At 41.0% G+C, this 25,713-nt stretch overlaps 1 protein-coding gene across 2 annotated transcripts in view; it reads right to left on the bottom strand.

Moving 5' to 3' along the window:
* Positions 1 to 583: 583 nt before the first annotated feature.
* The window catches only part of cfdp1 (craniofacial development protein 1), a 75,182-nt gene continuing 50,052 nt past the window's right edge, over positions 584 to 25,713 (bottom strand). Inside the window, exons 6-7 of one of the 2 annotated variants that reach the window (XM_080003092.1) lie at positions 6,597 to 6,764; positions 584 to 1,196 (exon numbers count right to left, since the gene is read on the bottom strand). In XM_080003092.1, the coding sequence (XP_079859218.1) occupies positions 1,106 to 1,196; positions 6,597 to 6,764 (259 nt within the window). In that variant the 3' untranslated portion in view covers positions 584 to 1,105. The remainder of the gene's footprint in view (positions 1,197 to 6,596; positions 6,765 to 25,713) is intronic. The other variant, XM_080003093.1, reaches the window with a different exon arrangement.

The following is a 25,713-nucleotide window of genomic DNA, read 5'->3' as shown; positions in this document are numbered from 1 at the left end:
TTGCCAAGTCACTTCCAGCAGGGTTTTTTGCCTGGTTGTCTCACATCAACTTACATACATGTCTGTACTGTAAGCAAACACAAAGGGTATGTATAGTACATATAGGAAAATATCAATGTATTTTATTTTCTTTGATTTGTTTTTAATTTTGTATTTGATTCTATTTTCCTTCGATGCCCACTGTCTGGTTTTCATTTTCTTCAATTGCGTTTCTGGAAAGCACTTTGTAACAGTGTTTTAAAAAGTGCTATACAAATAAAGACTTAATTCTCACTGTATAGTCATTGTGAATAAAAAGTTTTAAGTCAAACAAAAGATGACCAAAATAGAGAGATAGATGGAAAAAATAAAGGCAGATGAGAGAAAGAGATATAGATCACTTACAGAATTACTTTTCCAATCCTGATTCCCCTAAACTCAACATGCATCATGACGCATTTTCCAGATAACAAATTATTCTTTAACTTCGTACTTCCTCCATTTGATGACCCTCCGATAGTTCTCAATGAAGTCCTCAACGATTATTTGATATTTCATAAACAACCCAAACAAGCTCCCAGATTGTGTTAAATCATTTATTTACATACAAGAGCCAAATGAATCACGAATATGGTACATATGGCCCTTGCCACGATCTGTGATCTCCGGCGAACACATAACGACACAACAGCCACAGTTAGAAGTGTCCCAATTTGAGTTTATTTAATATTTCTGTGAGAAAAACAAAAACAAAAAACAAACAAAAAAAAAAAACCTCAGCTCGCAACTCAGCTCAATCTCCTTCAGTGTCGATGTCTACCTTTTCCAACATCGATCTCCACTTTCCCCGGCAACACAGAGTAGAGCTGGCCCCTGTTTATCGCACAAACTCAAACTTAAAATAAACTGTGTGTATGTGTGTGTGTGTGTGTGTGTGTGTGTGTGTGTGTGAGACTGAGATAACATTATGGTTGAAAAGGAGCCCTGTCATTAAAAAAGGGAGGAAATGGGGTGTGCGTTGGGGTGACGGTGATGCCGGAGAGGTCCCAGGAAGTCAAAACATCTTCTTGACTCGGTTCTCTTGGTGGAGGCGGAATTGTCAGGCTGTGTGTGTGTGACACCCATGTCATTGTTTCAGTTTGCTGAGTCGAACCGCTTTCTCCAGCTCGAACTGCCGGTGGTCGACGCGCTCCAAGAAGTTCTTCCGCTCCACGTACCTGAAGAAGCACACAAAAATAAAATTAAACTCACAGTGACATATGCTAAATGTGTGTGTATGTGTAATAAAGATGTAGTAGAATGTATACAGATTATACCCATCTCGAGGAAATCACAGTGTACATAGTCATAAACCTAATATGCATTGTATCAGTGGTTCTCAACTAGTCTAGCCTCAGGATCCAGATTTGTTCTTAGTCAATAAGTCATGACCCAAACATAATTTCACGATTTGAAGCATTCTATTTTATTTCACAAAATGAGTAGTGCAGTGATCACAATGCTAAATGTAGCTTTGATGTGGGAGAGTTCGAATGTAGGAAGTGATGATCTGAAAAGATGTGCTCTCATGTAATTCGAATGGGCTGCAACACTGTATGACCTGTGGGACATTCATGACGAAGAGGGTTGTTAGTAAATTCTTTTGCTGAATGCCCTTTTTTCTAATAAACAATGAAGAGGAAAAAGTTCTTGGTCTCAAAGTGAATTTATTATCTTGTACAAGGGCCGGTTGTACAACGATTGGATCAGAGATGTGCTTAAGAGCAGCTCTCTGGCAACAGTTTATTTTGGGGAGTCAAAGAATATATGGTCAGTTTGGCGTCACAGATTCGTACGTGTTCAAGATAGGGCAAACTCTGTGACAGGCGAAGGAGTGGAAGTTGTTCCCCCTTTGTACTGTTTATCTCTTTAGATACAGTGGGGCAAAGAAGTATTTAGTCAGCCACCAATTGTGCAAGTTCTCCCACTTAAAAAGATGAGAGGGGGGAAAGAATCCTGGAAATCACATTGTAGGATTTTTAATGAATTAATTGGTAAATTCCTCGGTAAAATAAGTATTTGGTCACCTACAAACAAGCAAGATTTCTGGCTTTCACAGACCTGTAACTTTTTCTTTAAGAGGCTCCTCTGTATTAATGGCACCTGTTTGAACTCGTTATCAGTATAAAAGACACCTGTCCACAACCTCAAACAGTCACACTCCAAACTCCACTATGGCCAAGACCAAAGAGCTGTCAAAGGACACCAGAAACAAAATTGTAGACCTGCACCAGGCTGGGAAGACTGAATCTGCAATAGGTAAGCAGCTTGTTGTGAAGAAATCAACTGTGGGAGCAATTATTAGAAAATGGAAGACATACAAGACCACTGATAATCTCCCTCGATCTGGGGCTCCACGCAAGATCTCACCCCGTGGGGTCAAAATGATCACAAGAACGGTGAGTAAACATCCCAGAACCACACGGGGGGACCTAGTGAATGACCTGCAGAGAGCTGGGACCAAAGTAACAAAAGCTACCATCAGTAACACACTACGCCGCCAGGGACTCAAATCCTGCAGTGCCAGACGTGTCCCCCTGCTTAAGCCAGTACATGTCCAGGCCCGTCTGACGTTTGCTAGAGAGCATTTGGATGATCCAGAAGAGGATTGGGAGAATGTCATATGGTCAGATGAAACCAGAAATAGAACTTTTTGGTAAAAACTCAACTTGTCGTGTTTGGAGGAGAAAGAAAGCTGAGTTGCATCCAAAGAACACCATACCTACTGTGAAGCATGGGGGTGGAAACATCATGCTTTGGGGCTGTTTTTCTGCAAAGGGACCAGGACAACTGATCCGTGTAAAGGAAAGAATGAATGGGGCCATGTATCGTGAGATTTTGAGTGAAAACCTCCTTCCCTTAGCAAGGGCATTGAAGATGAAACGTGGCTGGGTCTTTCAGCATGACAATGATCCCAAACACCCCGCCCGGGCAACGAAGGAGTGGCTTCGTAAGAAGCATTTCAAGGTCCTGGAGTGGCCTAGCCCGTCTCCAGATCTCAACCCCATAGAAAATCTTTGGAGGGAGTTGAAAGTCTGTGTTGCCCAGCGACAGCCCCAAAACATCACTGCTCCAGAGGAGATCTGCATGGAGGAATGGGCCAAAATACCAGCAACAGTGTGTGAAAACCTTGTGAAGACTTACAGAAAACGTTTGACCTCTGTCATTGCAAACAAAAGGTATAAAACAAAGTATTGAGATGAACTTTTGTTATTGACCAAATACTTATTTTCCACCATAATTTGCAAATAAATTATAAAAAAATTAGACAATGTGATTTTCTGGATTTTTTTTTCCTCATTTTGTCTCTCATAGTTGAGGTGAACCTATGATGAAAATAACAGGCCTCTCATCTTTTTAAGTGGGAGAACTTGCACAATTGGTGGCTGACTAAATACTTTTTTGCCCCACTGTAGTTCACGTGCGTACTTTTGTGGGTATTAACACTGTGTGCTGATATGTGATTACATAGATTTAGATATATTGTTACACAAGTTAAGTAAGTTTATATGGTCATTGTTAGCAAAGTAATTAATAAAATTCCCATCAAGGGTATGACTGGTATGACGTTTCAAAATAAAAGCCCAGCATCTGAAATTTTGGTACAAAAAAATAAAAAATAAAATAGAATTGGTATGTCACTTGTCAAGAACTAACTCGGGACCCTACAGAAATGAAGCCTATACTGATCTCTTCACCAGCAGCCAATCTTCTTTAAAGGGCGTTTGAGGACTTTTTCTTATAGGTGTATCTACTGTATATGCATATATGTATAAGAAGTCTATGATTTGGTATGTATCTCCACTTTAGGCTAATGGCGCAATGGCTGTGTTGTTGTGATTCCGACTTTGCTTCATGCGTTGGCATTCAGGCTGTATCGTATTCTTAAGGCCTTATCGACACCCAAAAAACGTACAGTAAATAAATATTTTACAAATTCAAAGTTTTTGTTTAAAAACCACTGGGAAAATCTTGTGTAAGGAAATGTTCTATATTTTCATTTATTTTTTATTTTTTTTGAATGAGGGGGCTTGGTTCACCGAGATGAGGAAGTAAAGATTCTCGTCTTTCATTCTCTAGTCATTGGTCTGACTGCGGCATCTCGTCTCATCCCTCTTTCTACCCATCGACCCGACTATGCACTTTACTCCCACCATTCATTATAATGATCCTTCATCCTTCCTCTCCATCTCTCCCTCCCTCCCAGCTGCGATGAAGTCTACATTCCATGGGAGTGCAACTTTTTACTAACCACCCACTTCTGTTAGCCATGACGACTCTGCTCTCTAATTCATACGCTATATCTGTTTTGTCTCACCATTGTCTGTGGCCTATATGTGCCCCTGTATATATGCAAATACTAATGAGTGTGAGAAAGCAAAAATGAAGGAACAGTTTTTGGTCATTTAGACAGTCCAAAGTTAATACTCATCTCAGTATCTAGTATCTGACTAGCAGTTGAGGTTATCAATTGATACTTAAGTCAATGTTACAGATGTGGACAAATTTGCTCAGATAAATTATTGCATTTATCTCTTTAAAATTTCTTTGCTTTACTCTATGACATACCAAAGGCATGCAGGTATACATGAGAAAATTGCTTTTAATTTCATCACTTTTCAAGAGGAATGAAGAATTGTTTCAATGAGCTGTAAGGGTACATATAAATATGTCCACGTCTGTACCAACGTATTAAATTTAATAGTTGATGTTGTATCAACTTGTCTACAAATTGGGGGCATTCCAAATCTTTGCATGCATTTGGAAGCATTTTGCTTTTGCAACCATCTGTCCAAATGATAACCCTGACCTTAAGCACAATAAAGCCAAACTTAAACTTAACCGTCTCTAACCTTGTACTTAAACTCAAACATTTCTAATCTTCTACCCAAACTAAACCATTTCTGACTGAATACCTTAATGTAGCCATTTCTAACCTAATACCTAAACACAACCACTTATAACCTTTATAATTATACATGACCAATTCTAACCATATATTTAAATACAACCATTGCCAACCTAATACCCATCTAAGAATTTGTATTTTTTATTTTCTTACTTTCAGAATTATCATATTGTTATATGTCTTATGTAAAACATTTTGAATTGCATTTGCTTGACTGAAAGGTGCTCTACAAATAAAATTGTTTTTTTATTTGATTTGAAGATTCTTGGAGTCTGATTAACATTGACTCAATTCTAAAAGGGATATCAACTATCAGTTGATAGAGTTTAGTATCTACATTTGGAGAAGTTGATACTAAGTTTAGTATTAACCTTGATTCAATTGTATGTGTATAAACTTTCCAAATAAAGTGTGACTCAGTATTCATCTAACGGTCAGCTGAAGAATTCAGTTTCTCGAACCATCTTTCTCGTGGGGGTTCCAAGGTACCGTAAATCATGATATTATGCGTGTGACAGTAAGTCTTTCTGCGTGAAGCTCATCTCACCGCTGCCTGTCTGCACGTGTTACTGCTGCATTTTTGGGTGACTAAATGTTGTGTGCGCAAATAAACAAATGTATGATAATGTATTCAGACATTAGGTGTTAAATATGTGTGAGTATGTTTGCTGCTGATTGAATCTCTGATGGTGCTGCCCCCCCGCCCCTGTTGCCCCTAGTAACCACACCGTGATGTCATGGTTAATTAGCATCCGCGCGTGAGGGTGAAATTATCTCCACCCCATCTCAATCCCTCCACCTCCATATGCTCCTCCATCCAACCCCCAGCCAACGCTCATCTCAAGTTCACATGTAAGGTTATCCCTCATCTCATCTTCTCAAAATCCTCCCGTCCTCCATCTCAGCTACTCTACTCCTACCCTCCAAACCCCCCACCACTCCTCCCCCAACCTTGGCCTCTCTTCACATTTTTCCTTCAACTTTCTCAGGAAAGACAGTTGAAAACGAATCAGCCCTTCACATACCCCGGTCTCCATCCACTTTCAGTCTTCTAGTTTAAAAAAACCCTCTTCAAGTATCACATGCAAAGTGTCCTCTTTTGGTGGTCCACATATTAGAGGCCGACAACAAAGTAAAACCATTTTAGCATCTTGCTCAATCCAGATTTATTTTTTCCTATCTTGATTAATTATTGCCCATATTGGCTTTCAGGGAGCTTCTACCCAACAACTGTAATACAAATCTACAAATGACAGTCTAATGCTTCTATGCGGTAAGTGATAAGATCCTTAATAGATCCATTTGGGAAATATGTAAATGAAACACTGGTTTCGTGAATTTATGTTATGAAAATCCTTGTGTAGTCATGGCCGAAAATATGGGCCCCCTTGCACATAAAAAAAACAACCCCTCACAATTGTCTCAAAAATAAGTTGAAATTGACAAAAGTATTTGGCAATCGTCATGAAGTGAAGTACCTGCTTGAAATCCAATTATTTATTGCAACTTCTAAAAAGGTAGGATTCAGTTTTCTTTTCAGCTTTTTTGTTTTGTTCCTTTGCAAATCAAAGAAATACATATGTGGATACCAACATTTTTATATTTCACAATTTTCTGGAAGAAATGCAAGGGTGCCAATATTGATGCCACAACACCTCTCTTCTCTCACCCTTCTTTGCCACGATTGTGGATGGCCAGCTCCTCTGTGATGCCCTCCTCCGATTTGAAGGCGTCCCAGTCCATCTTTGACTTCTCCAGCGTGCTCATTTTCTGCTTCTTGCCTCCGATGCGGCCCAAGATGCTGGACATGCCCACTGGCCGCTTGGTGCCAAGGCTGCTGGGGGAAGAGAAGTTATTCAAATAAAAATGTGATTGGGTTGGCTGCTTCCCGAACGGGAAGGAGCTCCATTCAGTGCTTTGCAACAAATTTCAGCCCAAACCAGCCCCAAGTTTGGTGACATTTAAGAAATTTTTGGAAACCGATGGGATTCCGTGACACTGATTTCAAGTAAGGCAAGAGGCAATTCGGCCAACATTAGATTAACTGCTTAGGAATTGAAACTTCATATTTAATGCCACATAATATGTTGATATTTGATAGTATTTATGTAATCCAGTCAATACCATAAAAGTACATAACTTTGACAACTAGCTTCATGTGGCTTTCATTCAGCTTGGACTAAAGAACAAACAAACACATCCACAAATCGTATAGGCTGGATAGTGACGGGGTAAACAAAGCTTTCACTGAATTGTTAAAATAATTGTGCGGAAGAAGGATCACTGTTTGGAAGCGATCGATAGTTCCCCCTTCAGTTCCACACTATTTAGACTCTAAATTGTGCGGGCTGCTGGCCAACACTAGGTATTGCAATTGCGTGAAAATATTTGAGAGGAAACAGTGGGGCAAAATATAAATTAACTCACTGCCATCATATTTTATATTTTGTTCAATAAAGTCATGTGACAAATACATCAATGTGGACATGTCCAAAAATATAGAGTGAAAATGTATGGTTTTGTAAGTACTCTACAGTATTGTAGCTCCATTTCAACTTTTTGGTGTCAGCACCCATAAGTCTGACAATGCTGTATGATGACAAGATGAAAGATTCACACACATCACCCCCATTGTCTGTGTCTCTGTGCCGGAGGGCCCTGAAAAGGGCACTTGAGCTGCATGTGTCCGGCAGATCTGCCACAGTGGCACCTGAACAGGGCCCTCCGGCAGAGAGACACAGACAATGGGGGTGAGAACATACCAGTTTATTGTAGCAAGTGGGTAAGGTGGAACAAGCCCAGGAGCAGATGGACAGCATGTCATGTCATATCTTGTGTGTGTGTGGGGATGGGGGTTTTAGCTGTTGCTCGTTAGACCAATCAACGGGCAACAGGCGTACAGCCACACTGATCCTGGGCCCCAGTTACCTAGACCCAGGCCAGGTTTGGCTGCTCAAACCACACCATCCCCACACCCCAAACACATGATATCCTATTTTTCTACTTTCAGTACTCTATTTTTTATTGCCTATTTGATCTGATGTATGCTGCTGTAACACACCCCTCTAGGGATGAATGAAGTATATATCCATCTATAAACAACTACAACTCTTTCTCGCCTCAATTGGAGCATCTGACAAGCATGTGCTGTCCATTCTACCTTGCCAGAGAGCCATCATCACAACAGCTGTTTACATCCCACCACAAGTGGACACCAATATGGCACTAATAGAGTTACACAATGAGACACAGGATCACACCTGGATGTAGCACTCATTGTGGCTGGGGATTTCAATGAAGCAAAGATATGACGTGTCACCAGAGGGGAAATTATGTTGGAACACTGCTACACACATTGGTAGCAGGGGTGCAGACAAAGGAGGGCTACAAGGCCACTTCTCTCCCACCATGCAGAAATACGAACCATGTCTTCCTCATCGTCATCATACTGGAATATAAAGAAATATAGAGAAAGGCTGGTACACGAAGATCAGGTGCTGGACTACCCAATCAGAAGCTATGAGCAATGAGCAATGTCAACTCCGACAAGTTCCAGTCCAGCTGTGACGACATCAGTGAGTAGAGAACATTATCCCCACGATAACTGTTGATAAATTCATGTGTGATGCACTGAACATGCCAATAACACAGGGCTTGTCTCTGAGAATATGCCACCCACAAATGGATATTATAAGAGAGACATTACATATACACTATACAGAGATCATTTTTAATATCTACATTTATTCGAATAAAAAAAACACAGTGTTAGTTCTTGAATTATAAGTTGATATGTTGCTGATATGTTGCTTAAACACTGACTGTCAGTTTGACTGTGGCAAAGCCAAGGATTGTGCTATGTTGAGAATCAGAATGACTTCATTTCGCCAGGCGCTTACATGTATTAGGAATTTATCATGGTGATTATTGGTGCATTTCTACTGACTATTAGCCTTACAAAAAAAGCCTAACTGAGAAAAAAATAAAATAAAATAGAATAAAAACTAAAGTACAAAATACAATTTGCCGAAAACAAAAACACTAAAAAAGAAAAACAAAAATAGTCAAATATATAAGTTATACTCTGATAGGAAAACAGCAGCAAACACCAACACTTAGTGAACCTCGCACTCATCATTTGAAAAGAGCTTGAACGTCTTTATATTCCAAGCCTATCTGTGGTTCTGCGGCTTTGTGTAAGCGTTTGATCAGTGCTTGTTTGAATTTTACAGAGGAAAAATAGGAGATTTATTTCCCCACCCTCCTGGGATTTGATGTAACAGTAGTGGGAGGCCCACATGCACCGAGCAAGTCATAGTGCTACGCTAACACCCCCCCCCCCCCCAACTAACTGGGGGGGCGGGGTAGTTTCATAGTAGTCCCCCCCCAAAGTATTACAATGAAAAAAAAAACAGCTTGCAAAGAGCTTAGTGATGTTTTCCATTATGGACATACACTTTGTTTAATGATCCTGCTTATATGACGTTTCACACCATTGATAGGGTAGTATAACTAACTGTTGATGCAATGCCAATCAATCACGCAATCACATTTCACACTAATAAATGCAATGTAATTAAGACACACTGGTCTTTTTAAACAAGAGTGGTTGATTATACATATACACAAACATGTATATATAAACACATGTCCATATCTATATCTCTATATCTATATATACACTCACCAGCCACTTTATTAGGTACACCTGTTCAATTGCTTGTAAACACAAATAGCTAATCAGCCAATCACATGGCAGCAACACATTGCATTTAGGCAGGTAGACATGGTGAGGATGACCTGTTGAAGTTCAAACCGAGCATCAGAACGGGGAAGAAAGGGGATTTAAGTGACTTTGAACGTGGCATGGTTGTTGGTGCCAGACGGACTGGTCTGAGTATTTCAGAAACTGCTGACCTACTGGGATTTTCACGCACAACCATCTCATGCAGGTATACATGAGAAAATTGCTTTTAATTTCATCACTTTTCAGGAAGAATGAAGCATTGTTTCAATGAGCTGTAAGAGTACCAACAAATTTGTCCAAGTCAGTATATATATATATATATATATATATATATACATATACATATACATACACACACACACACACACACACACACACACACACACACACACACACACACACACACACACACACACACACACACACACCTATCAGCCACAGCATTAAAACCACTTATCTATTAATGTGTATTGGTGCCACCAAAACAGCTCTGACCCGTTGAGGCATGGACTCCATAAGACCTCTGAAGGTGTTCTGTGGTATCTGGCACCAAGACGTTAGCAGCAGATCCTTTTAGTCCTGTATGTTGCGAGACCGAGGCCCCCATGGAACTGGCTTGTTGTTCCAGCACATCCCATGGATGCTTGATTAGATTGAGATCTGGAGAATTTGGAGGCCTAGTCAACACCTTGAAATCTTTGTTATGTTCCTCAAACCATTCCTGAACAATTTTTGCAGTGTGGCAGGGTGCATTATTCTGTTGAAAGGGGCAAATCAGGTCAGGAATACCGTTGCCATGAAGGGGTGTACTTGGTCTGCAACAAGGTGAGGTAGGTGGTACATATCAAAGTAACATCCAAATGAATGTCAGGATCAAGGTTTTCCAGCAGAACATTGCCCAGAGCATCACACTGCCTCCGCCAGCTTGCCTTCTTCCCATCGTGCATCCTGGTGTCTTCTCACCCCAGGTTAACGATGCATACGCACCCGGCCATCCACATGATGTAAAAGAAAACTTGATTCATCAGACCAGTCCACCGTCCTTCCATTGCTCCATGGTTCAGTTCTGTGGCTCACATGCCCACTGAAGGCACTTTTGGCAGTGGATTCAGCATGGGCTCTCTGACTGTGTAGCTACAGAGCCCCATACGCGATACTGCGATGCACTGTGTGTTCTGACACCTTTAATCATATCCAGCGTTAAGTTTTTCAGCAATTTTTACTACAGTAGCTCTTCTGTGGAATCAGACCAAACTTACTCCCCACGCGCATCAATAAGCCGATGGGGGTCTATTCACTGGTTGTCCTTTCTTGGACCACTTTTGGTAGGTACAAACCACTGCATACTGGAAACAACCCAAAAGACCTGCCATTTTGGAGATGCTCTGACCCAGTTGTCTAGCCATCACAATTTAGCCCATGTCTAAGTTGCTCATATCTTTACGCTTGCCCATTTTTCCTGCTTCCAATAAATCAACATCAAAAACTGATCACTTGCTACTAGGCTTGGGCCGATTTATGCTAAAATCATCTATCACGATTGACATCGATGACAGAGGTTTTTTGTTTTTTTTTATCTGCCAGGACAATCCGAGAATTGAAAGGTTATACTGTGGGGCAAAAAAGTATTTAGTCAGCCACCAATTGTGCAAGTTCTCCCACTTAAAAAGATGAGAGAGGCCTGTTATTTTCCTCATAGGTTCACCTCAACTATGAGAGACAAAATGAGAAAGAAAATCCAGAAAATCACATTGTCTGATTTTTAAAGAATTTATTTGCAAATTATGGTGGAAAATAAGTATTTGGTCAATAACAAAAGTTAATCTCCATACTTTGTTATATACTCTTTGTTTGCATGCAGATCTCCTCTAGAGCAGTGATGTTTTGGGGCTGTCGCTGGGCAGCACGGACTTTCAACTCGCTCCAAAGATTTTCTATGGGGTTGAGATCTGGAGACTGGCTAGGCCACTCCAGGACCTTGAAATGCTTCTTACGAAGCCACTCCTTCGTTGCCCGGGCGGTGTGTTTGGGATCATTGTCATGCTGAAAGACCCAGCCACGTTTCATCTTCAATGCCCTTGCTGATGGAAGGAGGTTTTCACTCAAAATCTCACAATACATGGCCCCATTCATTCTTTCCTTTACACGGATCAGTCGTCCTGGTCCCTTTGCAGAAAAACAGCCCCAAAGCATGATGTTTCCACCCCCATGCTTCACAGTAGGTATGGTGTTCTTTGGATGCAACTCAGCTTTCTTTCTCCTCCAAACACGACAAGTTGAGTTTTTACCAAAAAGTTCTATTTTGGTTTCATCTGACTATATGACATTCTCCCAATCCTCTTCTGGATCATCCAAATGCTCTCTAGCAAACTTCAGAGGGGCCTGGACATGTACTGGCTTAAGCAGGGGGACACGTCTGGCACTGCAGGATTTGAGTCCCTGGCGGCGTAGTGTGTTACTGATGGTAGCCTTTGTTACTTTGGTCCCAGCTCTCTGCAGGTCATTCACTAGGTCCCCCCGTGTGGTTCTGGGATGTTTGCTCACCGTTCTTGTGATCATTGGCCATAGTGGAGTTTGGAGTGTGACTGTTTGAGGTTGTGGACAGGTGTCTTTTATACTGATAACGAGTTCAAACAGGTGCCATTAATACAGGTAACGAGTGGAGGACAGAGGAGCCTCTAAAAGAAAAAGTTACAGATCTGTGAAAGCCAGAAATCTTGCTTGTTTGTAGGTGACCAAATACTTATTTTACCGAGGAATTTACCAATTAATTCATTCAAAATCCTACAATGTGATTTCCTGGATTCTTTCCCCCCATTCTGTCTCTCATAGTCGAAGTGTACCTATGATGAAAATTACAGGCCTCTCTCATCTTTTTAAGTGGGAGAATTTGCACAATTGGTGGCTGACTAAATACTTTTTTGCCCCACTGTAGGTGCAGTTTACCATGTTCTGAAATTGGAGCAGAGAGAGGGAGAGGGGGAAAGAGGGAGAGGGGAGAGGGAGGGCGGAGGCTCTCGCCCTCTCCGCTCAGAGATGTTCTGTACCCACTGGTGATCGGGTCTCTCTTTCCCTCTACAGTCCAGTACAGAGACTTTTAGAGGCAGGTTCAAATAAAAAAAAAGGCACATGGACCCCCAGCTCCGATTCTAGGGAATTTGCCCCTCTGGGCAAACAGAGCAGAATAGCGAAGCTGCTGCACGCACCTCGCAAGTGTGCTGAGGTGCAAGGTTCATTAGGTGCACCTCATAAATATATCCTCTCCAGACAATCCGCTTCCTTGACACCCATTAATTGAATTAATTAATTAAAAAAGCGGGCCTGATAAGAAGGCCACCGTGAGGACCACCCCTACACGTAGCCGCCACTCTATATACAAATCTTCTGATTATAATATAGCAATACATATAATGTTATCTCATAGAGAAAGATTTTGATTTATTTTATTTACTTAGTGTCTAACTTGTATTGCAAATGAAAAACATAAACCTAACTCAGAGGATTGGAGCAGAGAATTCTCAGAGTATTTTTGTTGTTTCTCCTCCAGACAGCGGTGCATGCAGGCTCCCGTGCCTGTCTTTTTGTTTTACATCTATTCATTTTTGTTTGTTTCCTACATGTATGAAACAAACATTTTAAAAACACTGTCCTGACCTTAAAGTCCTTACTCCGTACTGTTCCAAAGAAAACCTGTGCGTCCGACGCACATCTGCCCGTTGCTTACCGTTGCTATGGGACATAATTTAATGAAAACTGGATGTTTTTGTGTAAATACTTTACTTGTAAATAATAAATCTTACACTTCTGGAACGGGGAGGCCGCATTTGCCACATTACATTATGTTTTAAGCGCGAACCCCGCCGCATGCATGTGCGCACCCCGATAAGATTGTATAGCGATTCAAATCGGCAATCGCTAGGGAACAGCGATCGGCGATTGGAATTTTTGCACGATTGCGTAAGCCTACTTGCTACTCAATATATCCCATGCCTCGACAGGTGCCATTGTAACAAGATGATCAATGTTATTCACTTAACCTGTCAGTGGTTTTAATGTTGTGACTGATGGGTGTATTTTGTAGCGAGTACAACCCGTTTGGTTCCGGAATCCACAAATTGAGATATCCAGACATTTGGATACTGCTGGAATGTCTCTCCTCTCGTATCTATCTGAGTTGCTCCCAGCACCGCTGTGCGCTTTCTAGCAACTAGCATCACTGTACTGAGTAATAGTTACATTTTGCTGCATTGTTCCAAGAGCTTTAACGTATTAGCCTGAGCTACCTAACACGGAACAAATGCACATGTAGCAGGGGGCATTAAAATATCTTAGTTGAGTAACACCAGTTGCAAAGGCTACAGCCACAAAACCAACACACAAGATAATCTGTTGTAAACTAGTGTAAAAATAATCCCTCTGTTACTTGAAATTGTGATAGGCTAAATCGAAAAGAGAGACATGCTGGTTTAGTTACTGCGATGGTTCCAGAACAAATAGCGCCCTAAATGACGAGTTGGTTAACTGCGAGACTCCAGGGACTGTGATAGATTCAGCATTTGTGCATTGTTCTCTACTGAAGGAATCTGTGCAGAGATGCCACTCTAAAGATTTCTATTGTGTGAAGTTCCTCCTCTGCATCTTGAGAGGGACTGACGAGTTTGTCCCAAAAAAGAGGGTAACCAGGGGGGGTGGAGCCAAAATGGCCCACATCCAGTATATGCCTCCTCCTCCTCCTGTTTTAAAATTAAACATTTTCTTTGACTTTCATTTTTTTCCTTGTCTTTCCTTTCAGCTAGGAATACACTAGTTTAACTTGGGATTCTTCTTTATCAATTCAACCCATTCTTATCTTATCTGAATACAGTATATATCTTTTTAATAATATTTTATTATGTTTGATTTGTGAGTGATTTGAGGACACGGTCTTGAGAAGAAATCAGACCAGGAATTCCTCTTTTGTTAAGTCTGAATTAATGTGAATCCGTGTCAAATCAGTCAGTCATTGAAGTAACGTTTTTTTTGCAGATGTTTCTAAAATAATCTAACTTTCATTACTGTACGATGTATAATGGCAAAGTAACAAGACAATATGTAAATGTATTTTTTACATATGTATATTATGTGTTTATTTTTCATGTGGCCCAACTACCATCTAGTGACCAATGAATACAAGTCCCTGTAACCACTAGGATTCTAATGGATTAGTATTCGCAGTGTGTTCGTAAATTAGTAGTGTAATCAGATTAAGGAGGATAACTTTATGCCATTTGTTAGTAGTGTTAAAAATTATGTTTTAATAGTTAATTAGAAATCGACCTAACAGTTAGTCATGAATGTATGTTCTTGATAGAATGGTTTTGAAAGATGACAGATGTCTGAATCATTTTTTATTTTATTTTAAATGTTTACAATGTTTTTAAAACATTATCACAGGAGTTTATGTTAAAACCACTAATTGGTTTGAGCATAGTGATGTTTGAAGTTGTGACTTTTGCACATGAAGAAATTTAATTCACTAGTCAGAAGATTCAGAAGAGTCAGCAGCCAGTTTAAGAAAGGAGATGCACAAAACTCACCTCCTCTGTTTAGTGCCCAACTCCGCCTACTCTGGCCAGGGTTCAACAGAACAAGCCTATCATTCTTGCATCAGACTGGACCTCACCTTTGAGCTCAAGAGAACCCCTTTGTTTTATGTTAAGTTTTCAACGTCCTTTGAGTTTTTGTTTCCGTGATATATATGTATATATTAGGTCTGTCAATGTTAACGAAAATTTGTTTTACCACCACAATTTCAGGTCAGGGTAAAACACTACTGATGATTGGCCAATTCACAAAAATCTAACTTTAAATATATTTCGAAAATTCAAGATGTTAACTTTCATTCACTGAAAACTTGAACTCCAACACGATCAGTTAAAATGCATCGAATAAGCTGTCATCCGAGCAGTCTAAATATTTATGCCTCACCATATGTACAGTATGTTGCGCCATGGAAGCAGACGCCAAATGTTGTAATAATCGATAAATGGTGCCATCATGCAAATTGTTCATCAGCACAAGTAAGTAAGTTATAAATAAAAGACTGTGGGGCGAAGTCATGAATTGTGGCTGCTATCTGCGGCGTCTTAGTGTCCGATTCACATAAGATATTCCGCGAATGATATTGCAGCATAAACACGACCATGTTTTGCTGCTGAGTGCAACTTGCCCTTGTATTGCGTCTGATCGCAATTATCCATGTGGCAACATAAATAATCTGTGCTACATTGGAGAGACATTATGCATTTACGCCACTTCTACACTTGCCTTGTTTTCCAAATTATCAGTCTTAAATAAATATAAAACTTAAAAAAAAATTGAAAATAAAAATTGTTGGACAATAGTTATATTAAGTGTTGAAATGAAATTTTAAGTTAGTTAAAATTGTAAGGAGAGCATTGGTGGGACTGCGCCGGTGCTATGCCAAATCCTGACGGGGGTTTTGGAAGTAATAGAAATCGGAATGGAAAAATGTGCATATAATACATTTTTTCAAGATATTCTAGTTCTCACTGAATCTTGATATTACAATCAGAAATTATGAGACTTCATTTAATATATTTTCTCTACCACAAAGTTTCGGGCCGCTGCAGACCACAGCCTCCATGGTCCTGAGGTTCGATGACATCTGTGGTTCAATGCCAATTTTGACCACTTAATGGCTATTTCCTATAACTTTTAGTTGTTTTTCAATATATTTTGAGCTTAAAAGGATGTTTTTTGTCAACATTTGTAACCCATTTTTTGTACAATAAATTATTCTCAGTTTCTACAAGTTGCGTTTGGAGTGCGTTTTGAAAACCACCACGGCCTGCTGTGCATTCCGCTACCTACAGATGCCGTGACTGTAATAATAACCATAATAATGTCAAAATATAATTTACAGATCACCCGTTCCCCCATGTTTGTTTACATCGCTCCCACATGCGGATATGTGATAAGCATAATGTAAAGCACTGTGGCGTTAAATATTGCAGTAATGCTTCTGCTGCTGATTTGCGACATAGTGATAGAAACAGTATCGGGGTGCGCATACACTTCTGTTTACATCCTGGACCATGGCTGACCGCATTGCACGCTGACTGATTTTCTATGCAGATGCGCTCCCCTACAAAATCTCCCCAATTATTGTGGAATGAGTAATTCTTTCCAAATAGAGGTATTGAGGTCATCTGGTGAAAATTCCTGTATTTTTTTTATATCGCGAATATAAATAATTATATAAAAATAATATTGCAATGTCAGTTTTTACAATATCTTGTAGCTGTAATTTCTTCCAGAGTCTTTTATTTTACATTGCTGGAACAAGCACATAAAGTGTTAAGTTTGTCTGACGTCAGAGGCTTTCATATGGAGTGAGCGAACTAATCACCAGACTCTTTTAACAAGAAGCATGTTTTTGATAGTACTGAATGTTTGTATTGTTTTGATTATTGTACTTAGAAAATGAATCTAGTATGAAAGGCTAGCATACATTCTGTTTGTTTAACTGATGAGAGGAAATTAAAACAATCAGATAGCTTGTTAACTCCACCCAAATGCATTTATTTGGTGTCATTTATAAAGTATTTATATCATTATTCAAGAACACGTGCATAAAACGAAGTTATGATTTGATTTATCAAATGTATATCTCTTCAAAATGGCTAGTTTACCTATTCAAGATAATATAAGGTGCTGCGGAAATGGCAGTAAAAATGCTCAAGAAAGTTCATTAATGCACAAATTTTCTCTTCTCACGATTTATAGATAAGGCCTATTGTGAATTGGGTCGCGATGGTTTGTCATATTTAAAAAGTGAATCCCCAGAATAAAGTTTGGGGAACACTGCTCTGGCCTAATAGCGTTGGGGGGCACCGGGGGGTGGGGTACCTTTGAGGGTTTCTGGACAATAGGGGTGTAACGATACACGTATTCGTATTGAATATACAAGGCTTTCGGTTCCGTACGCATTACAAACCAAATGATTAATTGGACCAATCTGTTCACGATAATACCGGCATTTAAAATAGGATAAAAAAATGTTTTAAATCATATTGTGATAATGTCAATATTCCGATTTGTTGATGACGTTAGAGATGGGCATGAGATTTGGACGTCAGTATTTGTTCAACATATAGAGTAATGGCCTTTTTACATTTTTACTAGAGGGTGCACACAATTAGGTTTGGGAAAAACAATCGCATTACAGGTACTCCTCACTTAAGGACCGAGTTCCAGTCCTAGGACCAGGTCATTAAGAGAATTGGTCGATAAGCAAGGACCGTGTTATTTCACGGTAAGGGGGCGTGGCGATTGAACTCTAGTGTAGTGAATACTGATAGACTGCGGGAATGAGACTAAGAACGCTGATGCGCGATGAGAAGCTTGACGCTGAGACGCTGCGCATGCAGCACACATGCCGCAGTATTGTATGCAGCGCACAATATAGACCGGTCAGAGAGCTGGTCGTAAGTCCGAACGGTCGTTAAACAGGTAGGTCGTTAAGTGAGGAGTACCTGTACTTTAAATAATATATAATCCAGTTACACCATGAATTCATTTTAAACAGTTTATGATAAATATAGCATTTTCATTTCGTTTCTTTGATGTTTGTAAACAGCTAAGCTTAACGCGGCTGGCAGTTCCATGTTGGGGAGCACGGAGAGGGAGCAATCGGGGCGCAAATTGTGCCCTGTCTCCCTCTCCGACGGTACAGACAATGCGTGTGCTAGCGATACATGCGTGCCATTGATGGAGTGCCCAGGATTGGTGCACTAGAACAGTATTTTTAGATGTAGGTTATATTATTTTAGGTCTGCTTATGGAACGAAACAAGTGCATATGGAACAGTATTAAACGAAACCGTGCATAATAGGGACCCTTTCTCTGTGACACTCTCCCCAATCACCCCCCCTCCATGCGTTATGCACAGAAAATATTGTTAACGAGTCTAAGAGTCATGCCCCGTTCCTCCAAATAAAACAACTAAAAACAGTGTGGGGACACAGCGATCGGAGCGCACGGAGAGCCGTATTCACTTCCGTGTTCAGACGTGGACGGCTAACAAATATAAAAATATATTTATGATTACCCTTATTTATGATTCGTCATTCAAATGTTATCCCTGTCCATTTCGTAAGCTCCTATCTGTTTTATCCTGTTATTGTAATGCACACTGACAAAAAAAAAAGAAAAGAAAAAAAGAAAAAGACTGCTCAACTTGAAGAATCTTGATGGGTCAGGTATAGCTCCAAAAATGGTCAAATAATAAAAAAAATAAATCATACTATATGATGTTTATGTGAATTAATTAAAAATGCTAAAAATCAAGGATATTTCTCTGGCATTTCTACTATTTGCTGTATCTAAAAAGTATATGTAACTGTGACACCTGCAACTGCGTTGTATCCAACCAAACAGAGAATCTTGTGAACCGGTACACCCCTACTTGACAATATTTGTCATTGTTTTGGGTTGTTAACTGATTTAAAATAAACAAACATTTGCATGAAGCAAGTTTTTTTGTCCACTCCCATGTTTATAAGAGTATTAAACACTTAAAAATATTCCTTTAAGGTACATTTTGAACACACACACACACACACACACACACACACACACACACATATATATATATATATATATATATATATATATACATATATGCACACACATATACATATATATGCTTATATGCTGCACATATAAGCTTATTACCTTTTTTATGACCCGCAATTCCAAAATCCAATGCAGATTCTGCACAGAGCTCATATCACCAAACACAAAATGTTCAAAATGGGTTTTGTGGATGAAGACATTTGTTCCCACTGCTCCCTTAATACCAGAGATGACTTCTTTCATGCCATGTGGCTCTGCCCACCTATCCAAACATTCTGGACCACCATCACCAAGAAGCTATCAACCCTTCTGGGTCACAGCATTCCAGTCTCCCCGACTGTACGTCTCAAACACCACCAACCCATTTTGATCGCCTTAACAATTGCCAAGAAAATAATATTACTCAATTGGAAAAGCAGAGATAATCTCACAACATCCTAATGATTACAGTTGTAGTTCCAGTTTTCCTGGACCTTATTAACTGTTTTTCATTACATGTTGTCGTCCAATGTTTATGTTTTTGTGTATATGTTGTTTGGTTCTATGTTTATTTGTCTCATCCGTGGTGATTCTCCCCCTCTTGGAGTAGTGATCAGTTGTTTATAGACCCAAACATGATAAATAGTTCTCCAAAGAGGGGGGTTGGTGGTGGTCCTCTATAACCAAAAACTGTGCTCTTGTCATTCTACAGGTCATCCACAGAACAGAGTTATTGCAGCAGTTCTTGATGATTTAAAAATGTATAAATAGCTGCAGTGCAGGTTGAGAACTTGAACTCCAATTCATAACTAACTCTGTCCGAGATGCAATGGCATACAAATACTCTGTGTTATATGCCCAGCATGCTGACAGCACAGGGTAAAAAAAACAAAAAACAAATGAAAGTCGACGAGTCGAATCATCAGTCGGAAACCTGTCTGTCGTGCCCCGTTAAAATAAAACAACTCAAAACAGTGTGGGGACTGGGCATGGCAGAACAGGGAAATTAGTGTCATTACGATACTATATCAGTTGTCTAGAGTGAGATAAATAAAAAACAGATGGATAGAGATAGATGGAAAAATAAAGCTTTTCTGAAAAGGTGCGCTGATAATTAAACTTTGCTAAAAATGTAAATTAGGTTCCACCTGCCCTCCCAAATGCCAATTTAAACCCTGCCTAAAGAAGAGCAATGGTAACAATGGACGACTGAAAAAACAGCAATTGGATTTAACAATACATACAACCCAACACATGCAGTCAAGTATCCAACAAAATTTAAGTTTAAAGTGGTAATTCATTACATTGTTTTGCTAAAAAATACCACATCTGATATTTTCTTTTCCCCGCACTGGCACCTTTTAACAGCCATTTATCTTTGCATTGAACTTCTCTATATGTTGTTTCCATTGTTGCTGATGGGCTCCACCTTTCCTGGTGAGACTGCAAAGATTGGGAATATGCAAGAAGTGAAAGACAGTCGCAGCGACACCGATTTTAAAGTAGCACAACAAATGACAAAGAAAAAAAAAAATTGATCAGAAGGAGGCATCATTTCTCAAAAAAGACCATATTCGTTTTGAGAGACAAGGATGACCCCAGATATTGAAGTGCTTGAATGGGATTCTGGGATTGCGTAATCCACCCAGCAGAAGATCTTCTTATGGACTTTGTAGTAGTTGCTCCTACCACACGCCACCCAAGTGGCGTTTTCAGGGCCCTCCGGCGCAGAGACACAGACGACGGGTTGTAGACACCACTTTATTGTAGAGAGGAGGCTAGGTGGAATAAGCCAGGAGCCGATGGAATGATAGCTCCTATTTTGAGTGTGTGTGTGGATGGGGGTATTAGCCTGCTGCTCGTTAGCCTAACCAATGAGCAACTGGTATGCAGCCACTCTGACCCAATCACCTAGATCCAGGTCAGGTGTGGCTGCTCAAACCATACCATCCACACACCACAGCACAGCCTTCTACTTTAAAATCATTCAATGCTGCAACTTTTTTGGGGATATTGTTTGTTTGTAAGTATGCTCATCTGAGACCTGCCATTCAGTTTCAGTCAAGCCATTCACTTCCAATTGCTTTTAATCTGTTTGACAATTTTTGTCTCAGAGTTGACAATTCACAGCTAGGTTCATGGTCTGGGCTGTTGGTAAGCCAACGCCTTGTTCTCTAAATGTCTGCATATTTGTCTGAAAGTAGCATTCTCAGTGAGAATGTTTCACAGATATATAAAAAAAAAAGCGAAATGGTCTGTAAAATATACTGTATTTTCCAGACCATTTAGCTTTTTTTTTTAAATTTTTATTTTAGTCTGAAAGAGTATATTTGCTCTCTCTCTCTCTCTCTCTCTCTCTCTCTCTCTCCACCACAATACACACACTAAACTATCACAATCACACGACACCTGCTGCATGACCCATCGCACACAAATCCCATGATTCTGTGCAGCCCTTTGCCCGCTCTGAAACACATGCTGTCCCCACGACAATGAAGACTAAACAGCGAGAAAGAAAGAAATAGTAAGAAAACGGATGAAATTTTTTTTTTATGGAATAAATTTCATGCTGTATTCTAGGAACACAAATACACTCAGGCTATCAGTGCAGGCCAAATATTAGGTGTCAGTTATGGAAGACTTAAAGCAGGTAAAGTCTTATGTAACTAACACCATTCTAGACATGGTTTTGCAGGTTAATGGCGATAGAATAATGACATATATAAAAGGGTTGTACGCTGTTAAAACTTATATAAACAAAATTCTATCATATTTCACTCTTCCCCTTCTTTATATGTCCTATTATGTCCTCCTGCCAATAATTCTGTGATTCTCAACTTCCCTCCCTTTCTCTGTCTATCTCACACACACAGCTAGCTGCGTGTGTTGGACATTAAAGCGTTGGTGTACTGAATTTGTCCTACTGAATTTGTCCAAACTATCCTGTTAGTGCAGGTGCACGCACGCATGCACGCACGTTCCATTCCTATTCAGTGGACCAGGATCCTGTCCTTGAATAAACCAATCACGTCACTCTAGCTAGCCAGGAGAAGTGGTGACAAGAGTTGAAATGAGTTCCAGCCACAACTGTCCACTCTCATAAATGCGATAAGCAGTTGAAGAAATCCGGTAACTGTTACCAATAGGGGAAATTGTTATTGTTATTAACTAATGAGTTACAGGCATCTAAATACATGTATATGTGTATTTTTTCGCATAATGAAATGAAAATCCCATGACTACATTTGCCCCAAATCGCATTGCTGTGCTTGTTGTGAATGGATGCTCTCTCTGGAGGTATATCCATTTGTTTTACTTTTGCTCTTCGTGCCGTCCCGTTTGTTGTCATTGATTTGGGAATGCTTTGCGGGTGCTGGGGCCGAATTCAGCGAACCATGGGTGCAATGAAAAGAAGTCCAAAATACGACGCGCGGGAGATGCAGTGGTGAGCCATTGATTAAAAGCAATGAGGTAATGCATCAGTAATTGCTGCTTTGTAATGTGGCTTCCTGTATGCCACAAATTGCTGGAAGAAATCTGACCGATGTCAACCATTTGGAAACATTATATATAACTTGCCAATAATCCAGCTTATGGTTTTCCTGTGTCAGTTATACAGATACATCAAACTGTTACTGACACTGGCGGGTACATTTCTCTGCAAAGCTCAGGTTGCAAGGGTTTCTGGGAAAATGTGAAGGAATGCAGACATGCATAAGTAAATGAAGAAAATTATAATAATGCAACAGCACATCAACATGTATACAGTCCCAGCCATCAACTCAACCCTGATTAGTGGAACGAAGAAAGAGCTCCCAATACCAGAACAATAACAGCGTCAAAGTACACAGGTAAGACATAATATCTGCTGAAAAAACCTGCTCAAGTCAAAAACATACAACTTTAGTTTGCTGTCCTCCACTACACTGTTGTGCTTATGCTTATGCGTACACACAGAAATATATTGGGCTGCTACTGAATTTAATTCAACTAGACAATAAAGCACATTTTAGTATTTTTTTCTGCCAAAAAAGCATCGGCAGTTATCTCTTATGGCCGCGATGCACTCGTGGAAATAAAAACTTCCCTAAAAGAACAACTTTGGGACTTTTTATCTGTGGAACTAGAGTGGCCGACTGAAATTCTACGCGCGAACACTCACAACAACAACAACAACAACAACAACAACAACAACAACAACAAAAATGGAGCCGCTGTTCCACGAGCGGGCCCACAGAGAAAGCACCATGGTAAACAAGGTGGCATTCGGGTGAGAATGAGGACGCAACCTTACCGTCCACCTCTACCAAGCATCCTTCTTGCCAACGTTCAGTCTCTGGAGAACAAGATGGATGACCTTGGAGCGAGGATTAAATTTCAACGGGACAGGAGGAACTGTTGCGTCCACTGCCTGACGGAGACATGGGTGAACCCACTGGTGCCAGATGAAGCCATTCGTCCAGCCGAGTCCTTCTCCATTTTCCACTGCGACAGATCGGGGAAGTCGGGGAAATCCAAAGGTGGAGGCGTCTGCCTCATGGTAAACAACCGCAGGTGCCCCCCCAACAACATCAAGTCTCTCTCCCGCTCCTGCTAGCCGAACCTGGAACAACTGACCATCTTATGCCGTTCATTTTATCTCCCTGGGAATTCAGCACGGTCATCATTACACCGTTTATATTCCACCGCAAGCGGACAGCACTGTCGGACCTGTATGATGTGTTGTGCGGATTTCAAAACAAAAATCCCGACCCGGCTGTGGTGGTGACTGGGGACTTGAACACAGTGAACCTTAAAAAAGTTCTGCCTAATTTCCACCAACACATCATGTGTGCCACCAGGGGAGATAGAACTTTGGACCATTGCTACACACCTTACAAGAACGGATACAAGACTGTCTCACTCCCTGCTTTCGGGAAATCTGATCACACCACGATTTTGCTGGTTCGTGTTTACAGGCCTCCAATCGCGCAAGAATTGGTGGTGACGAGGGAAGTGAAGCGGTGAAGGACGCTAAACGGACGTACAGAGAGACTGTGGAGCTACAGATAGAGCAACGGGATACCAGATGCTTGTGGCAGCGGCTGCAGACTAAAACAAACTACAAGAGCAGCTCCTCCCCAGCCACGAGTGTGGACGCCTCCCTAGCCAACGAACTGAACTCCTTTTATGCGCGGTTTGAGTCTGGCAACAACACCGCTAGCTCGCCGGCTAATTGGAGTTGCACCGCTGGGGATGAGCGCGTACTCTAGTGTTCGAGCATGACGTCAGGAGAGCTCTGATGCGGGTGAACACCAGGAAAGCTGCGGGCCCAGATGGCATATCAGGGCGAGTACTGAAGACCTGTGCAATCCAGCTAACCCCAGTGTTTACTACAATATTCAACATCTCCCTGGCTGAATCAGTGGTCCCGTCCTGCTTCAAGAGGTCCACCGCCGTTCCTGTCCCAAAGATCGCCTCTCCAGCCTGCCTGAATGACTACCATCCGGTGGCCCTCACCTCGGTGGTCATGAAGTGCTTCAAGAGGCTGATTAAGGATTATATCTGCCCCTCCCTCCCCCGCACCTTGGACCTGTTGCAGTTTGTGTACCGGCAGAACAGATCCACGGATGACTTGGTCTCCCAGGTACTGCACACCACGCTCACGGATGGCCGGAAGGGGGCCTATGTGAGATTGCTGTTCATCGATTATAGTTCAGCTTTCAATACCATAGTCCCCACCAGACTGGCTGTCAAGCTGAAGGAGCTTGTACTCAATACTCCGCTGTGTGCCTGGATCCTGGACTTCCTCTCAGCCCGGCCCCAGGTGGTTAGGGTGGGGAAGCACATGTTGTCATGGTAATTTCTATAATAAAGGATCGTGAACAGATTCTTTGTTGTGTGTATACTCATTTCAGAGGAACAGTTAGTCTTTGCAAAGAGAGGAGATGGAGAGAGGGAATCGCAGTACGCAGCCTGTAGTTGAGCTCACCCGTCCTGCTGGATACAGGAAGTACGCGTGTATATATGTGGTGAGATGTGTGAGACAGTTGGGGTGGGGTGATGCACTGCCCTGTCTGTTGATGACCTTGAAGTCCTTGTAAGGATTTGTCTTCGACTATGTGTCTGTGTTCTGCTAGCGGGTCACAGCTGTTCCTTGTTATGGGAATAACACGTCCTTGCCTAGGGTGCATGCTGTTCAGATAGTGCTTGGCAAACATGTTATTGTAGAAGCGTAAAAGGAGGATTTTGCCTGTACAATGTCCAGCTCCCTCACTCTGAACACAGGATCCTCCCAGGGCTGCATCCTCAGCCCCCTACAGTACTCCCTGTACACACATGACTGTGTGGCCAGGTCCAGCTCCAACACCATCATCAAGTTTGCTGATGACACCGTTGTTGTGGGCCTGATCACCGACTGCAATGAGAAGGCCTACCGCGA

Source organism: Zeus faber (genome assembly GCF_960531495.2).
Source record: "Zeus faber genome assembly, chromosome: 6".
Taxonomy (NCBI): Eukaryota; Metazoa; Chordata; class Actinopteri; order Zeiformes; family Zeidae; genus Zeus; species Zeus faber.
This window is presented reverse-complemented; position numbering and strand designations above follow the sequence as displayed.